Source organism: Nycticebus coucang, chromosome 5, assembly GCF_027406575.1.
Source record: "Nycticebus coucang isolate mNycCou1 chromosome 5, mNycCou1.pri, whole genome shotgun sequence".
NCBI lineage: Eukaryota > Metazoa > Chordata > Mammalia > Primates > Lorisidae > Nycticebus > Nycticebus coucang.
This window is the reverse complement of record NC_069784.1, coordinates 91,208,613-91,225,317: the sequence shown is the minus strand read 5'-3', so window position 1 is coordinate 91,225,317 and position 16,705 is coordinate 91,208,613. Positions and strand designations below refer to the sequence as shown.

The following is a 16,705-nucleotide window of genomic DNA, read 5'->3' as shown; positions in this document are numbered from 1 at the left end:
AGAGAATCATGTGGTCTTTGTTTTTTAGTTTGTTTACATGATGTATTATATGTATAGATTTATGTATATTGAACCAACCTGGAGACCCTGAGATAAAACCCACTTGGTCATGGTGTATAATTCATTTGATATGTTGCTGGATTCTGTTTGGTAGGACCTTACTGAATATTTTTGCATCTATTTTCATTAAAGATATTGGTCTATAGTTTTCTTTTCTTGTTGGGTCTTTTCCAGGGATGGGGATCAGGGTGATATTTGCTTCATTAGAATGTGTTGGGAAGCATTCCTTCTTTTTCAGTGTTTTGGAAAAGGTTAAGTAATACAGGTACTAGTTCCTATTTAAAAGCTTGCTAGAATTCTGATGTAAAGCCATCTGGTCACGGACTATTCTTTCTGGGGAGATTTCGTATAGTTGATTCTATTTCAGTACTTGATATAGGCCTGTTCAGCATTTCCAATCCTTTCTGATTAAGTCTAGGAGGTTGGCATGCTTCCAAGTATTGGTAAATTTCTTTCAGATTTTCATATTTCTGAGAATAAAGTTTTTTGTAGTATTCATTAGGGATTCTTTGAATTTCTGAGGTGTCTGTTGTTATTTCACCTTTGTCATTTCTGGTTGATGATATTAGGGATTTTAATTTTCTATTTTTGATTAGGTTGGCCAAAGGTTTATCAATTTTATTGAATTTTTCAAAAAACCAACTTTTTGATTCATTTATCTTTTGAATAAATTTTTTTTTATTTCATTTAATTCTGCTCTAATTTTAGTTATTTCTTTTTTCTGCTGGATTTCGAGTTGGAATGTTCTTCCTTTTCCAGTTGCTTAAGATGTCCCATTAAATTACTGACTTACTCTCTTTCCGTAGTCTTGAGGAAGGCTTGTTAACGCTATAAATTTCCCTCTTAGGACTGCCTTTGCAGTATTCCACAAGTTCTGATAATTAGTGTCTTCATAATTGTTTTTTCTAGAAATTTGGCAGTTTCCTTCTTAATCTCATCTATGACCCAGCTATCATTCAGTATAAGGTTGTTTTGTTTCCATGTCTTTGTATGAGTATGCAGATAACTGTTATTGGTGAGATCAACTTTTATTGCCTGATGATCTGAGAAAAACAAGGAATAATTTCTATTCTTTTTTTTTTTTTTTTTTTTTTGTAGAGACAGAGTTTCACTTTATTGCCCTCGGTAGAGTGTCGTGGCATCACACAGCTCACAGCAACCTCCAACTCCTGGGCTTAGGCAATTCTTCTGCCTCAGCCTCCTGAGTAGCTGGGACTACAGGCGCCTGCCACAACGCCCGGCTATTTTTTTTTTTTTTTTAATTTCTATTCTTTTAAATTTGCTGAGGTTAGACTTGTGACCTAAGATGTGATCAATTTTGGAGGATGTTCATGGTGCTGATGAGAAGCATGTGCTTCAGTTTTGTTAGGATGGAATGTTCTGTAGATGTCTGTTAAATTTAATTGTTGTATGGTGAAGTTTAAGTCCAAAATTTCTTTGCTTAGTTTCTTATTGGAGGATCTATCCAATACTGCCAAATGAGTGTTAAAATCTCCAACTATTATGGTGCTGGAAGATATTAAATTGCTCATGTCTGTTAGGGTCTTCCTTATAAATTGAGGAGCATTCTGGTTGGGCACATAAATGTTAATAATTGACATCTCATCGATGTCAACAAACACTCAACAATTGTTTCCCTTAACAAATATAAAGTGACCATCCTTGTCTTTCCTTACTTCTGTTGGTTTAAAGCCTAGTGTATCTGCGAATAAAATAGCCACCCCTGATTTTTTCTGATTTCCGTTCGCCTGGATTACAGATGCCTATCTCTTCACTCTGAGTCTATATTTATCCTTTAAGGTAAGATAAGATTCTTGTAAGCAGCAGGTATCTGGCCTGAGTTTTTGTATCCAGTCAGCCAACCTATTCCTCTTAAGTGGACAGTTTAAGCCATTCACATTAATTGAGAGTATTAATAAGCCTGGTAGTATTTTGGGTGTCAGGTTTTTCAAAAGGCCAGCGGACATTTTCAGTCTTTTCACCACTGTGGAAATTGGGTTTTGGTCAAGAATTTCAGAGTGAGTTTAGGTGGTAGGACATTGTGCTGGTCATTTTGGAGGATGGTTCTGAGGAAATCCTGAAGAGCTGGTTTGGTTGTGGCAAATCTCTTCAATGTGGGTGTGTCATTAAAGTATTTAACTTCTCCATCATAAATGAAGCTCAGTTTAGTTGGATACAGGATCCTGGGCTGAAAGTTGTTTTGTTTTAGGAGATTGAAGTTTGATGACCATCTCTTCTGGCTTGAGAAGTTTCAGATCTTGAGAAAGATCTGCAGTCATTCTAATATTCTTCCCCTTGTAGGTTATGATTTTCTTACATCTGGCTGCTTGCAGGATTTTCTCCTCCATATTAACTTTAGAGAAGTTACTTGCAGTGTGTCTAGGGTATGCCTTATTTGGATTGAGTCATGCTGGGGTTCTGAAACTGTCTGCTATCTGAATTTCAGTATCTCTTCCCATGCTTAGGAAGTTCTCCTCAATTATCTTGGAGTAGAGTATCTGTGCCTTTCGGACCATCCTCTTCTCCTTCAGAGATTCCTATGAGGTGAATGTTTGTTCTTTTGGAGTGGTCCTATAATTCTCTCAGGGAATGATTCATTTTTGCCCTCCACTTCTTTTCCTCTTTGAGCATTTGGGAGCATTCGAAAGCTTTGTCTTCAATGTCAGAGATCTTTTCTTCTGCCTCTCCATTCTGTTACTGGGGGATTCTGTATTTCTCAGGTCTTTGGGGGGGCTGCAAGTCCTTGCCTTAATGTGTCAAAATAGTGATTTTTGTCTTTGAATTCATTGAATTCTTGAGACAACTTTTGAATTGCCCCATGAAGTTCTCATTCCATCTTTACCTCCATTCTGAATTCTGAATTCAATTTCTGATATCTCAGCCATTTGTTTATGAATGGAATCTCTGTTGTGTCTCCTTTGTCATTCCTTGGGGGAGTTGATCTACTCTGATTATGCATGTTGCCAGAGTTTTTCCACTGATTCCACCCCATGATTATTTTTCATTGTTTGGCTATAGAGAAGCTGGCAAGATGAAATTGAATTGAGGACTCCTGGAGTTGTAATTAACCAGCCCTTTACCAAAGAACTGGGAGTGGTGATTGAGGCTTTTCCCGTAGAGCTTTACAAAAGTCCCATTCAGAACTACTGCCTGAAATCCTGGGCACCTGCTTGGTGTGGTGGGACTAGATGGGGCTGACCAGTACTCAGCTAGTCTCTGTCCAATCCTAGTGAATCAGCAGCTTTGGGCTGAAATCTCAGCTGTGGAGATATGTAAGCAACTAAGACACCCCGCCCCTCCAACAGGGGACAGCTAGAAGGGGAGAATCCCACACTCCCACAACAACACAACCTTGGTGGGTCTCTGGGTGATTGGCCCAGGTCAAGCGTTCCAAACCAGTTGTCCTGGTGGACAGAAACACCGATCAGGTGGCAGAGTTCAACATGTCTTCAGCATCTAGGCACCTGGGGGCCACTGGCAGCTCAATTTGACCACAATGGGAGGGACTGTGGAGCTGCCACCACTGTCGGGCAGTGCTGCTGCTCTCTGGGTGGTGCTGATGGTCTGGGGTACTGGTGTGTGCGGGTGGCAGGAGCAGGTGGGGAGCTGGAGGGCAGAGCCACTGACCACCAGACTCTGGCTGCAGGAGCCAATTGGGAAGCCAGAGGGCGGAGTCTCTAGCCTCGGTGGCCTCAGGTCACAGGAGCTAGGCAGGCCTTGCTGGGTGCGAGCCTTGGGCCACAGGTGGCAGGAGCCAGATGGGGAGCCAAAGGGCGGAGTCTCTGGCCGTGGGCTACTCAGGTTTCAGGAGCTGGGTGGGAGTTGCGGCCATGGCTGCCAGTCCCAGGAGCCCAGCAGGGCTTCCGGGCTTCCGAGGGGACCCGGTAGGCCCTGGGACCCTGAGCTTTGCTCTTTCCAACGAGGGGCAAGTCTCTCTCCCCTTGTGACTCCCCGCCTCTATTATAGTTGCAGTGCAACTGTCCCACAACTCATGAGGTGCCCAGCCCTAACAAAAATCTACTAAAAGCTTCGGTTTTGTAGGGGGTATTCTTCCAGACTGCCAGGAAGGGCGGGGGGGAGGGGTTGATTGGGAGTTTAGGAAGTTAGGAAGAATTTTAGATCAACTTTTGTCCCAGGCAAGACACTGCCTGACAGCGGTATCTCTTCATGGAGTCGTTCTATCTCCTTTGGTGAACGGTCCTCTGTTCTCTACTTGCTTCAAGGGGTTCTCCTGGGGGCTGGGGGGCAGGGTGAAGGATTCCTGTCCTCTTTGGGATGGGTTTTGTACCTGAAATTTGTTTCCTTGGAATCCAGCTTGTCGCAGCAGCCGTGATGCGAACCTATCCATCCTCTCTCAGCTCAGCTCCTGATCTTCCTCTTTATTGTTATTGTTATTTCTGGCCATTATTTCTCCCTCTGGATGGGAGCCTCTGCCGAAAGCTGGCTTCAGTCGACCTTCTTGCCTCCCTCCAGTTGCTTCTTTTTTTGGCAGGGCAGTTGTTGAACTTAAAATAACTGCTGCTTCAAAACATACATGAACTTCCTAATATTATCTACCTAATGCACTGTTAAAATATATATTAACTGTTAGTTTTCCTGTTTAACCTTTTGAAAGTCCTTGATGTTTTTATACTTAATAGTTTTCATAATCATAAACTGTAGCATTTTACTCTTAGGATATAAATCTACCGTGTATTTCAACTCTGATAGAATTTCAGTTGCCGCAGAAGGATATTTGCAGTTCCAGGTCTTAAACCTGATTCTCAGTTTCTCCACTGTCAGCTTCAGTTCAGGTTTTCAGATTTGCTGAAGTACTTTTTATCTACTTTCTACCTTTATTTTATGTTCTTGCTGTTGTTTTCTCCCATTCTTTTTAATGGATTTTAGCTTTTAAGAAACGCCTTTACAGCCGGGGCGGTGGCTCACGCCTGTAATCCCAGCACTGTGGGAGGCTGAGGAGGAAGAATTGCTTGAGCTCAGGAGTTCGAGACTCGTCTGAGCGAGAGTGAGACCCCGACTCCTAAAAAAATGAAAAAACCCAGCCCGGTGTGCGCCTGTAATCCTAGCGGCTTCCGTAGGCTGAGGCAGCGGGGTGCCCGCAGCCTGAGTCTGAGGTTGCAGTGAGCTACAACACCATTGCACTCTGCTCAGGGGATAGGGTGGGACTCTGTCTCAAAAAAAAGAAAGAAAGAAATGCCTTCACAGTCATTTTTGTCAAGTTTTGAGATGAAGGAAAAGTCAATGTTTTAGTTTAGCCAACTGTCTTTACTTAGAAGTCTGTAAGTTAACTTTTTATATGTTTATTTTGTCTTTAAAATTTTCTGTTACAAGAAGCCTATGTTTTCCTAGTAGTAATAATAAAAATTGGTTTATGAATCATTTAATGTTACTGTTGAAGAATACTTATTGAAAATGCCCATAGTATACAATTACATGAAGAAAGCAGATAGTTAAACTTTGTAAAATTAGCTGAGAATTGGAAGGCAATGTAGGATAACTTTTTTTGGATAATGGGCTTTGGTGTGTTTCGTTTTTTCTTCGTACCTTTTTGCTTTTTTCCAAATATTCTTCAATATGCATAAATATATTTTATAATTGAAGGATTATTTTTTCTTTCTCTAAAGATTGAGTTATGTGCCTGAATGATAATATTTCATGAAATTACTGATAACTTATAAATGATTATCTAACTATGACATTTATCCAGAGGACATACTTGATTTTGTTAGGTTTACTTTTGTATTCAAATTTCTACCTAAAGAAGTTTGTTGAAGTTTTAAAAATGTTAATACATATTACTTTTTAAGTCATAAATAAGTAAAGAAAATTATCCATAGTGATATTACGTAAAGATAATTCACAGTAATATAGCCTTCCATAATTACTTTTGCACATGTCCACAGGGAAAAAAAATAGTAACAGAAATCTGTTTAGATTGTGCATACTGTTTCGTTGTGCCCTGATATTTTTACTTTTATCATGTAACATCACATGAACATCTTCTATTATAGAAATGTTTGTATGTGTGTGTGTACATATAACTGTTAATGTTGTTGCATTTACGACTTTCCCATCTGGAACACTTGACAAAATAGCCTTTGTGTCTTACTATGTTATGTATATCATTGTGTAAAAACTATTAAGGAGTTTTAATTTATTTTTCAAACTTTTACAATATACAGATTTTTGGTTTACCAAAATCTTCCTTATCTTAGGTCATGCTAAATGTGTTGAAGTTGTAAAAACTTTTAACTTACCATTACTGATGCTTGGAGGAGGTGGCTACACAATTCGTAATGTTGCTCGATGTTGGACATATGAGACAGCTGTTGCCCTTGATTGTGAGATTCCTAATGGTAAGTGTTCTTACTTTGTTATTGTATGAGCTGTCAATACAAATAATCTTCAACTTACGATGGGACTACATCCTGATAAGCCTATCATATTGAAGATACTGTGGATCGAAAATGAATTTAATACAGCTACCCTGCCACACATTGTTGCTAAGCCTAGCTCATCGTAAACAAGCTCAGAACTTTTAAACTAGCCTAGAGTTGGAGAAAATAATCTCATACTGAGCCTATTTTATAATGAAGTATTGAATATCTTATAATTTATTAAATATTGTACATTACATTCAAGTTATGACAGTTTCATACCATTGTAGGTAAAAAAATTTTATATCAGACCATTGAAAATCAGGGACCATCCATATATAAAAATGTATGTATGAATGATCAATCTCTAAAACTATATAAGTAGAACATTTAAATCTGGTTCACCTTTAAACATTCTCTTTGCAAATATTTCACTACCTAAATCTGGATCCTGTGTATGGATTTGTTAAAATTGAGCTTTTAATATGTAACTTTATTTTTACTAGAGTTGCCATATAATGATTACTTTGAGTATTTTGGACCGGACTTCAAACTGCATATTAGTCCTTCAAACATGACAAACCAGAACACTCCAGAATATATGGAAAAGATAAAGTAAGAAATTACTCAGTTTCTTTAGTAAACATTTCATCATGACATAGCTTTAGGAAGCTTTAGAGGGCCAGGTCTAATGGGTCTTTCTAACTTTATATGTGGATCACTATAAAAGTTTTGAGAATGACTGTATTTTGGTTCATTATTTCACTTCCAAGAAACATAGTTGATCATGTCCTTTCTGATTCATTTAAGTTATTGGCTTTTTAAATTTCTGATGTTAATAGAAAATATACGAGCTTTACAGCAATGTATGTTTTAAATTACAAGGAACAGTATTAAGTTTAAGAGCTTTATATTAAAGTTTACTTTCATTGTCTGAAACATGGTGTTATAGCTTTATCTCCACAGTGTTTTTAGAGAGACATTGTAGTACCCATTGTAGGGATGGGTTTGTGTCTTCTGTTACCCAGTAGCTGTGTTACATTTGACAAATTTATTTGCCTTTATGCTTTTGTTTCTTTACCATTGAAATGGGGATAAAATAGTTCTACTTCATGAATTTTCAGTATTAAATGAGGAAATACATGTGAAGTATCAATGATCAATAAATGCTATTTCAGTTTATAGGTAAAGCTAGATCAAAGTTGGGATTTGTTTGCTTGTAAGAAGAACTGCAAAAAAATTGAATTTTGTCTGATAAACTTTGCATGTGTAATTTAGACAGCGTTTATTTGAAAATTTGCGCATGTTGCCTCATGCACCTGGTGTCCAAATGCAAGCTATTCCAGAAGATGCTGTTCATGAAGACAGTGGAGATGAAGATGGAGAAGATCCAGACAAGAGAATTTCTAGTAAGATACTACTAGATTTGTATTCCCTTACATTTTTCTGGTTTATTAAAATGACAGTTTAAATTGAAGGTGTTAGTAGCCCAAGAACTTGATCATGGCTCATTATGCCTAAGTATACTATTATTATTGGCATTTTCCATTTTTAATGTTACATAGATTTAGCTTCCTAATGTCTTAAAGCCTGATTTAGATGTTGGCAGTTTCAGTTTATGTGACTATACATATATGGTGGGAAATTTCTAGAAATTAACCACTTAAGTACATCTGGAGATAAATGGAAAACATCCCATTTATCTAAAGTACACCTTTTGTTCGTTTTTACAGCTTTACTATGCTTAATATGATTATCAGCCATATGGCATAATGGTATGCACACTCTAGCATATTTGGTATCAATGGTATTTAAAAAACAAAATGAGGCCGGGCACAGTAGCTCACGCCTGTAATCTTAGCACTCTGAGAGGCCAAGGTGGGTAGATTGCCTGAGCTCACGGGTTCGAGATCAGCCCGAGCAAGAGTGAGACCCCATTTCTAAAAATAGTCTAGCTTTATGGCAGGTACCTATAGTCTCAGCTACTTGGGAAGATGAGGCAAGAGAAACACTTGAGCCCAAGAGTTTGAGGTTGCTATGAGCTATGATGTCACAGCACTTTACCAAGGGTGACAAAGTGAGACTGTCTCAAATAAATAATAAAAAACAAAGTGAGCTTCCCCAAATGTTTTTGTCTCTTTGAACTATTTTCCTTTATCAAATCCAAGTTTTCAATATTAAGTAAAACCTTTCATTCAATATTTATTTAATTCAGTCATCAAGCCTCTGTTCTCCTGTACTTTTAAATGTGACAGCTGGTTAGTGCATTTGTATAAATCTGCTGTAATGATTTTATAAACCTTACAATTTCTGTCAAAATTTATTAAAATCTTTTATATCAGTTCGAGCATCAGACAAGCGGATAGCTTGTGATGAAGAATTTTCAGATTCTGAGGATGAAGGAGAAGGAGGTCGTAGAAATGTGGCTGATCATAAGAAAGGAGCAAAGAAAGCTAGAATTGAAGAAGATAAGAAGGAAACAGAGGACAAAAAAGCAGGTCAAGTTTATTTTTAGTGACTGTGTTTTGATTATTAAATTTTAAAAATTGAACTATATCGCAGTTATCATGATCTTGAAGTTAATTGCATAAATTGCATGGATGACTTTTTTATTTATGTGATGTTTAACTCTTTTTTTTGTTTTGTTTTGTTGGGGATTCATTGAGGGTACAATAAGCCAGTGATGTTTAACTCTTAAATATTTTTTATATAAAGCTTTCTACATGTTATTACTCCCATTTGCTTTACTAATATAGGAAAACTATTACCTTTTCTTGGTGACATATTCTTAAAATAATAAACATTGCACTATGCTATAGATCCGGTGAGAAAGAGGACAGATTATAAATCTATTTATAGTCTGTGAACAGAGCTGAAATTCTAAGGTAATTTTTAACTACCTAAAGTTTATTTAATGAGAGTAAAACACTATCCTTAGACCAGTTTGACCATTTTGACAAAGGTCACTTTGTTCAGAAATTGAAGAAAACATTAAAACTGAGGAAAGATAGGACAGGATTTGGATTTGGGCTAGGAAAGAGATACTACTTTTTGATGACTTAACTTAAAAATGCCATGTCAGCTTTAGGCAATCGAATTTGCTACCTGAATCTTTAGTTTTTTATCTGAGTTCCCAGAATACTTAACTCATGCTTCTGTCATGTTACTAAACATATCATACAGGGTTTTATGCTTCCTGTTGGATTGAGCTGCTGATGGCTTGGGAACACGATATCTTTTTTTTTTTTTTTTTATTGTTGGGGATTCATTGAGGGTACAATAAGCCAGTTACACTGATTGCAATGGGAACACGATATCTTAAATATTTGTCTTTTTAGTACCTGGTCCATTTCCTAATGCAGGTAGTGAAGAGAGCACAAATTTTAGTTGCCCCGTTAGTTTTTGATATTTTAGCTCGTGAAAAAACTGATTTAGAGATACTGGTCCAACATCCTTTTACACTGTCTATCAAATTGAAGTTAATGTGAATAGTACACTGACTCTTTTCGTTACCCATAGCATGTCTGACACTGCTAGCTCTGTTCTTTTGTGCATGGATTTGCTCCTCAATAGGCTACAGTTCTCTACCATTTATACTTTTAACTTGCCAGTGATGGTTCTGATCAATCAAATTCCAGCTATGACTAATATAAGGAGAACTTAACATTAGCTATCAGATTTTTCTACTTTTTTTCCTTTTCTTTCAGTGTCAGTGTATCTGCTTGTCGTTTCTTCTCATTTTTAAAATCTTTATCTTTTCTATGCTTTTTGAAAAAAGACTTTGCTGATGGGGCTCTTCTGATAGGGAGTTGGACGTATTAAAATCCCTTAGCTGACAGAAAAAAAGAAATACTACTATAGAGAACTTTTTTTTTTTTTTGCAGTTTTTGGCTGGGGCTGGGTTTGAACCAGCCACCTCCAGCATACGGGGCCAGTGTCCTACTCATTTGAGCCACAGGCACTGCCCGTATGGAAAACTTTTTTTTAAATGTATAGGTAAAAACCTGGAGTTGGGGCCATTACTTTTCTCTTCCTCCTCTCCCACATCTTGTTTTAGAACTTTAAGGTTATGTAGCTTAAAATTAAGCTGAAAGTTGAAACATGTTATAAAAGCCACATTGTCAACATGTATGTTTGTATTATAGATCAGACCAGTTCCCTGAAATGTCTATGTATGTAATACCTAACTATATTGATATTTCAATAAGGTATTGATACACTTATTACATTATTGTCTCACAACTTTGGTTTGCTTATTTAAAGAAAAATTGTAGGGTGGCGCCTGTGGCTCAGTCAGTAAGGCGCCGGCCCCATATACCAAGGGTAGTGGGTTCAAACTCTGCCCCGGCTGAACTGCAGCCAAAAAATAGCCGGGCGTTGTGGCAGGCGCCTGTAATCCCAGCTACTCGGGAGGCTGAGGCAAGAGAATCGCTGAAGCCCAGGAGTTGGAGGTTGCTGTGAGCTGTGTGATGCCACGGCACTCTACTGAGGGCTATAAAGTGAGACTCCGTCTCTACAAAAAAAAAAAAAAAAAGAAAGAAAAATTGTAGCACGTTTGGTATAACTTTTTTTTTACTATCTTGAGTTTAAAGTGTTAGTGTTATTGTTTTTCTAAAATTGTGAACATTCCATATTCATTTTAGTGTGGATTAAAAACTAAAGGTATGAGCAGCAGGACTTAGCCTCTGTGTGTGCCGGGGCTTCTCATAGTAGCTAACTTTTGCCCATTCTCACGCTTCTGGCCACATTTAGTTCTGCCTTTCATCCTGCCTATGCTTTCTTGCTTCAAAGTCCTTTTTTTTAGTTTTTCTCTTCTTAAGATATTTTCTTTTACCCCACCCAAATCTGTTCACTCTTTGGAATACTTTTAAATGCCATTTTTTTCATGGTAGCCTTTCTCATCCTCCCACAGTGCTATGCCCATGTACTCTGAACTTCTTCACAACACCTCTTTCAGTAAAACCCATAAAACCAAAAGTTCAAAAAGGGCCGGGAACAGTAACTAACACAAAATTTATTTAGTTACTGAGTTTATGAATAGTAAGATTGCATGTTATAGCTGTATTTTGAAACAAAATGTATATATTTCAGAGAAGGTTTTAATTTATTTCTAATCTTTGTTTTTAGATGTTAAAGAAGAAGATAAATCCAAGGACAATAGTGGTGAAAAAACAGATACCAAAGGGTAAAATCCTTATCCAGTATTTTTTATATACTATAAAAGTAGTAACCATCTATTTGGAGGGTACATGTGTGTATTATATACTTTAAGAATACTGGACTGAACCTAAGAATGTCAGTAAGTTGTGTCAGATGCCCTGAATTTCAGTCTGTATTCATGTGTAACACAACACATGCCATCTTAACTGTGGGTTTATATGTCATCTATTTGACTCCTTATCTGTTATGGAAGTAGCTTACTTTAAAAACCTATGAAGATTATATTGGTCATTATTTTGACTAAGTAAAGCAATTTGCATTTTGTACATATTTATCTGAGACATTTGCTATTAATTTTTATATGTGCATTCCTGGCTTACATGGTACTCTGATTTCTGTGTACATGATTTTTTTAGCGTTGTGAGATAACTTAAGAAACATTGGGCTAACCTAACACAATTGTTAAGTAAAGACTTAATTGAAGATTTTATTTTCAGAAAGCATATAAATGTTTGGTCGTGTGTAATTTTGTGCCAGCCTTTGCAGGGTAACTTTTAAAAGAGAAAGGCATGCATTACTCCAGAAACACTTAGGCATTGTCAGCTAGCATGTTTCTTGTCATGAGCCCACAAGATCTTATCAGTAGAATAGAACAGGTTAGTGCATTTAAACCAAGATTGTGCCATTTTTAATATTTCACATTGTCTCTTTTAATAGAGCCAAATCAGAGCAGCTCAGCAACCCTTGAATTTGAAAGTCTCACCAACTTCAGAAAAGTCATTAAAAAAAGAAAATATTGGGAGAAAAATGTTTTCTTTTTGAAGACTTCTGGCTTCATTTTATACTACTTTGGCATGGACTGTATTTATTTTCAAATGGCTTTTTTCGTTTTTTGTTTTTCTTGGCAAGTTTTATTGTGAGTTTTTCTAATTATGAAGCAAAATTTCTTTTCTCCACCATGCTTTCTGTGATAGTATTTAAAATTGATGTGAGTTATTATGTCAAAAAACTGATCTGTTAAAGAAGTAATTGGCCTTTCTGAGCTGATTTTTCCATCTTTTGTAATTATCTTTATTAAAAAATTGTACTTGGATTGTCTTTTGTCTGTTTGTTACAATATAAAATCTTGTTCCAGAGGCTAATGACATGACCACTTCTGTAGAATTAGAATACACTAGAGGTAAAAGATAATGACTACAGTTTGAAAAATACCTATTTACTGTGTCTTTGGAAATAGTATTTGAAATAATTATTATTTCTTTTTACAATAGAAATTCTACTGTCTTGCCCTTTTATAGCTTGGACAGTTTGTTGGTGAATTTATCTATGAAATTAATGATACGAGCTGTGCATGTAAGATATAGGAATTGTCTTTGAAGTGAATCTCAAAAATCAGAAGTGGAGGCGGTGCCTGTAGCTCAGTGAGTAGGGCACTAGCCACATACAATCTGAGACTGGCAGGTTTGAACTCGGCCCAGGCCAGCTAAAACAACAATAAACAGCTGGGCGTTGTGCAGGCGCCTGTAGTCCCAGCTACTTCGGAGGCTGAGGCAAGAGAATTGCTTAAGCCTAAGAGTTTGAGGTTGCTGTGAGCTATGACAGCACAGCACTCTAACCAGGGCAACAGATTGAGACTGTCTCTAAAAAAAAAAAAAAATCAGCACCTGTGGCTCAATGAGTAGGGCGCTGGCCCCATATGCCTAGGGTGGCGGGTTCAGACCCAGCCCCGGCCAAACTGCAACAAAGAGGTGGCCGGGCGTTGTGGCAGGCGCCTGTAGTCCCAGCTGCTCAGGAGGCTGAGGCAAGAGAATCGTGTGAGCCCAGGAGTTAGAGGTTGCTGTGAGCCGTGTGACGCCACGGCACTCTACCCGAGGGCGGTACAGTGAGACTCTATGTCTCTACAAAAAAAAAAAAGAAAAAACTGATTAGAACTTTTGTTAACCACACATTTCACACAAAATGAAACTACTATTTAAACAAAACTTTGTTCCTTTATTTACGTAGTATCCAGGTTCCATTAATTATACCCAAGTTTCCAAATCAAGGACATAAACACTTTTAAATATGATTTATTGTTCATCTATTTAAGTGCCCATTTTAAGATTATTGGGAACATAACCAAATATAATAGAAAAATGTTTTAACCCATAGCTTACATTCTAGTGACTTGAGGCAGACAGATGGGGTAATTGCTTTTTTATTGTTTTTGTTTTTACAGTGTAATTGATTTTTCTCTCACTGTAAATGAGATCTAGGTTTTCTCCACTTGAATTTTGGTGGGGGCTTATGACCTCTCCAACCAATATTTATCTGAGACATAAAATGACAGAGATTCTCCTATCTAACTTCCAGGGCTGGGATATAACACAGATGCATTTTCTACCTAGCTCTCTCTCTTGGGATGCTTGCCCTTCCCCCAGCTGCCATGCTGTGAGAAGCCTGTTCCATGGTGAGCAGGTCTGTTTAAACCTATCCCCAAAGGCCCAGGGAACTAAGAGTTTGAAGAAATGTCACCAAACCTACAACAGGGGTTTCCGGCCTATGTCCAATTGCTCACTGCGCAGAAAACAAGTGAGAGAATGAAGATTACCCAGGAAGAAAGAACATTTATTACAGATGACGTCGCCCAGGAGCTCAGAGAACTGCCTCAAATTCATCTCCCCAACCAACTGTGAGGATGGGGGTGGGGTTTATAGGGACTTCAGGAAAGTGGTTATGTTCATTGGAGCAGGTGGTGTTGAGTGCAATGCACGCAGGAGGTCTAATTCAGAAGTCACAGGTTAGTGATGGATGCTGAGTCTTGGGGTACAGGAGGTGTTACTCAGAAAACAGGTTGGTGATAGATGGTGAGTCTTAGCATTGGTACCCTGTGAAGAGGTTGCAGCTTCACCAGTCAGGAGCCTGGTAAAGAAATCATGTAGATACGGCACCAGGCCAGTGTTAATAGTGTGCTTGTTCTCTGCTCTGTAAAGGCAACCCTAATTTCTGAAAGCAGCCTGATTATAGGCTATTCCAGTCAAACCCTTGGTAAAATAATCAGCATCTCCAGTGGCCTTGGAACTTAGTACTTAGATAGATAAGGGCTGTTTATTAGACGCTATAGAATCCAGCAGCTCTTCACAGAGCTCGAGGGTCAAACAAGCCGTGGCTGTTGGTGGCTGCAAGATAGTGGATCTCCCAAATAGGGGAATTTCTACTACAACGTACAAAGGAGAAAATGAATGTTAGGAACTTGTCACAATTGGTGAAATTTTTCTTTTTGCCAGGCCCAAATTGATTGCTTTAAGATAGAAATTAGAGAATGCTAGAAGCTAGTTCAGTGTAAAATGTTTCTCTAAAAGTCTGTTAAATATTTCAGACATTCACAGAAGCACCTAGATTTTTATAATGAAGAGCTCTGCACCCACCCTTATTTAACAGATGTTTTACTTGTGCCATATTTGTTTTCAAGTTTTTTTTCTTACAATCTACAGAAATTAAAGCCCTAGTTACACAATTTGTCATTTACAATTCCTTCCCTCTGACTTCAGAAGTAACCACTGCTCTGAGGATTGTGTATATCTTATCCAGGTTTTTGCTCTTTTGCTACATATTTGTTAGCAATCCATAAACCTTTATTACATAAGGAACTAAGGAACTCAGTCCTGTATTGGGGTAATGAGATGAGGTAGACTTGATGTTTGTGAGATACACAGGTGATAGGACATACTTCAGGAACTTGCCTTTTTTTATTCAATGTTGATACATGTAAGTATAATTTATTGTAGCTGTCTTACATTCCATTACACAATCATGCTAAAATCTTCCACTTCAATACTATGGTGAGTCTCCTTAGGTACATTTAGGATGTTTTGTTTTCCTATTTGTAAGTAGAAGCATTCATTATAAAAAACTAAAGCCTTATAAAAATTATATGAAAACAAGCAGTTTCAGCCAAGTGATTTGGTGCTGCACTAATAAACAGAAACCAGTAAATTTCTTTTTTTTTTTTGGCCGGGGCTGGGTTTGAACCCGCCACCTCCAGCATATGGGACCGGCACCCTACTCCTTTAGCCACAGGCGCCGCCCAGAAACCAGTAAATTTCAAACAACCACCAGATCTGGTGGCAGAATGAAGACTCCCATTTATAATAGCAATAACAAAAATTTCAAGAAATATGTAAGTAAGCTGAGGTTCTGCCATATAGTAAGATCAGTGTAGTGTGGTAGAATGTCTATATAAACAATATTCAGAAATTAATATAGGATAAAAATTTGTTTGAAATTGGTAAGGAAAGATTTGTTCCATAATGGTGTTTGGATTAACAGGTAGTCAAATTGGGGGATGGGGAGACAATGAGTTTTAGATCTTCTGCCAGAAGAATAAGATTTAAATTGAACAAAAACAAATTGGGGTGGCGCTTGTGGCTCAGTGAGTAGGGCGCCAGCCCATGTGCCGAGGGTGGCGGGTTCAAACCCGGCCCCGGCCGAACTGCAACAAGAAAATGGCTGGGCGTTGTGGCAGGTTCCTGTGGAGCCAGCTGCTCCGGAGGCTGAGGGAGTCGCGTAGGCCCAGGAGCTGGAGGTTGCTGTGAGTCCTATGACGTCATGGCACCCTACCGAGGGCGGTAAAGTGAGACTGTCTCTACAAAAAAAGAAAAAAACAAATTGATGCCATGACTACTAAAAATCTTATGCAAGACTTTTAAAAAAGTAAATGAATTGCCAGGCATTTGTAAATACTAAAAACAAACAAACAAAAAAAAAAAAACAAAGGTAGGGAGGGCCTAAGTGTAAAGCTAAACTGCAAAAGGAATTTTTTTTGAAATGACGAAAAGCAGAATGAGGCAGATTGCAATTTGTCCCAGTTCGAAATGCTAATAAGGGCAAAGCATGGTGTCTCACTCCTGTATGTAATCTTAGCACTCTAGGAGGCCAAGGTGGAAGGATCCCTTTCAGCCCCAGAGATTGAGACCAACCTGAGCAAGAGTGAGACCTTGTCTCTACTAAAAACAAAAAAACTGACTGGGTGTTGTGATTGCCTGCAGTCCCAGCTACTTGGGAGACAGAGACAGGAGGATTGCTTGAGCCCAGGTTGCTATGAAATAGGCTGACACCATAGCACTGTA

The 16,705-nt window shown here is 38.1% G+C and overlaps 1 protein-coding gene across 1 annotated transcript in view; it reads left to right on the top strand.

Annotated features, from left to right (window-relative positions):
* Nucleotides 1–12,690, top strand: part of HDAC2 (histone deacetylase 2) — a 41,539-nt gene extending 28,849 nt beyond the window's left edge. Inside the window, exons 9-14 of the mRNA XM_053591088.1 lie at nucleotides 6,276–6,416; nucleotides 6,944–7,052; nucleotides 7,716–7,846; nucleotides 8,780–8,935; nucleotides 11,565–11,622; nucleotides 12,315–12,690. Coding sequence (XP_053447063.1) covers nucleotides 6,276–6,416; nucleotides 6,944–7,052; nucleotides 7,716–7,846; nucleotides 8,780–8,935; nucleotides 11,565–11,622; nucleotides 12,315–12,345 — 626 coding nt within the window. The 3' untranslated portion in view covers nucleotides 12,346–12,690. The remainder of the gene's footprint in view (nucleotides 1–6,275; nucleotides 6,417–6,943; nucleotides 7,053–7,715; nucleotides 7,847–8,779; nucleotides 8,936–11,564; nucleotides 11,623–12,314) is intronic.
* Nucleotides 12,691–16,705: the final 4,015 nt, after the last annotated feature.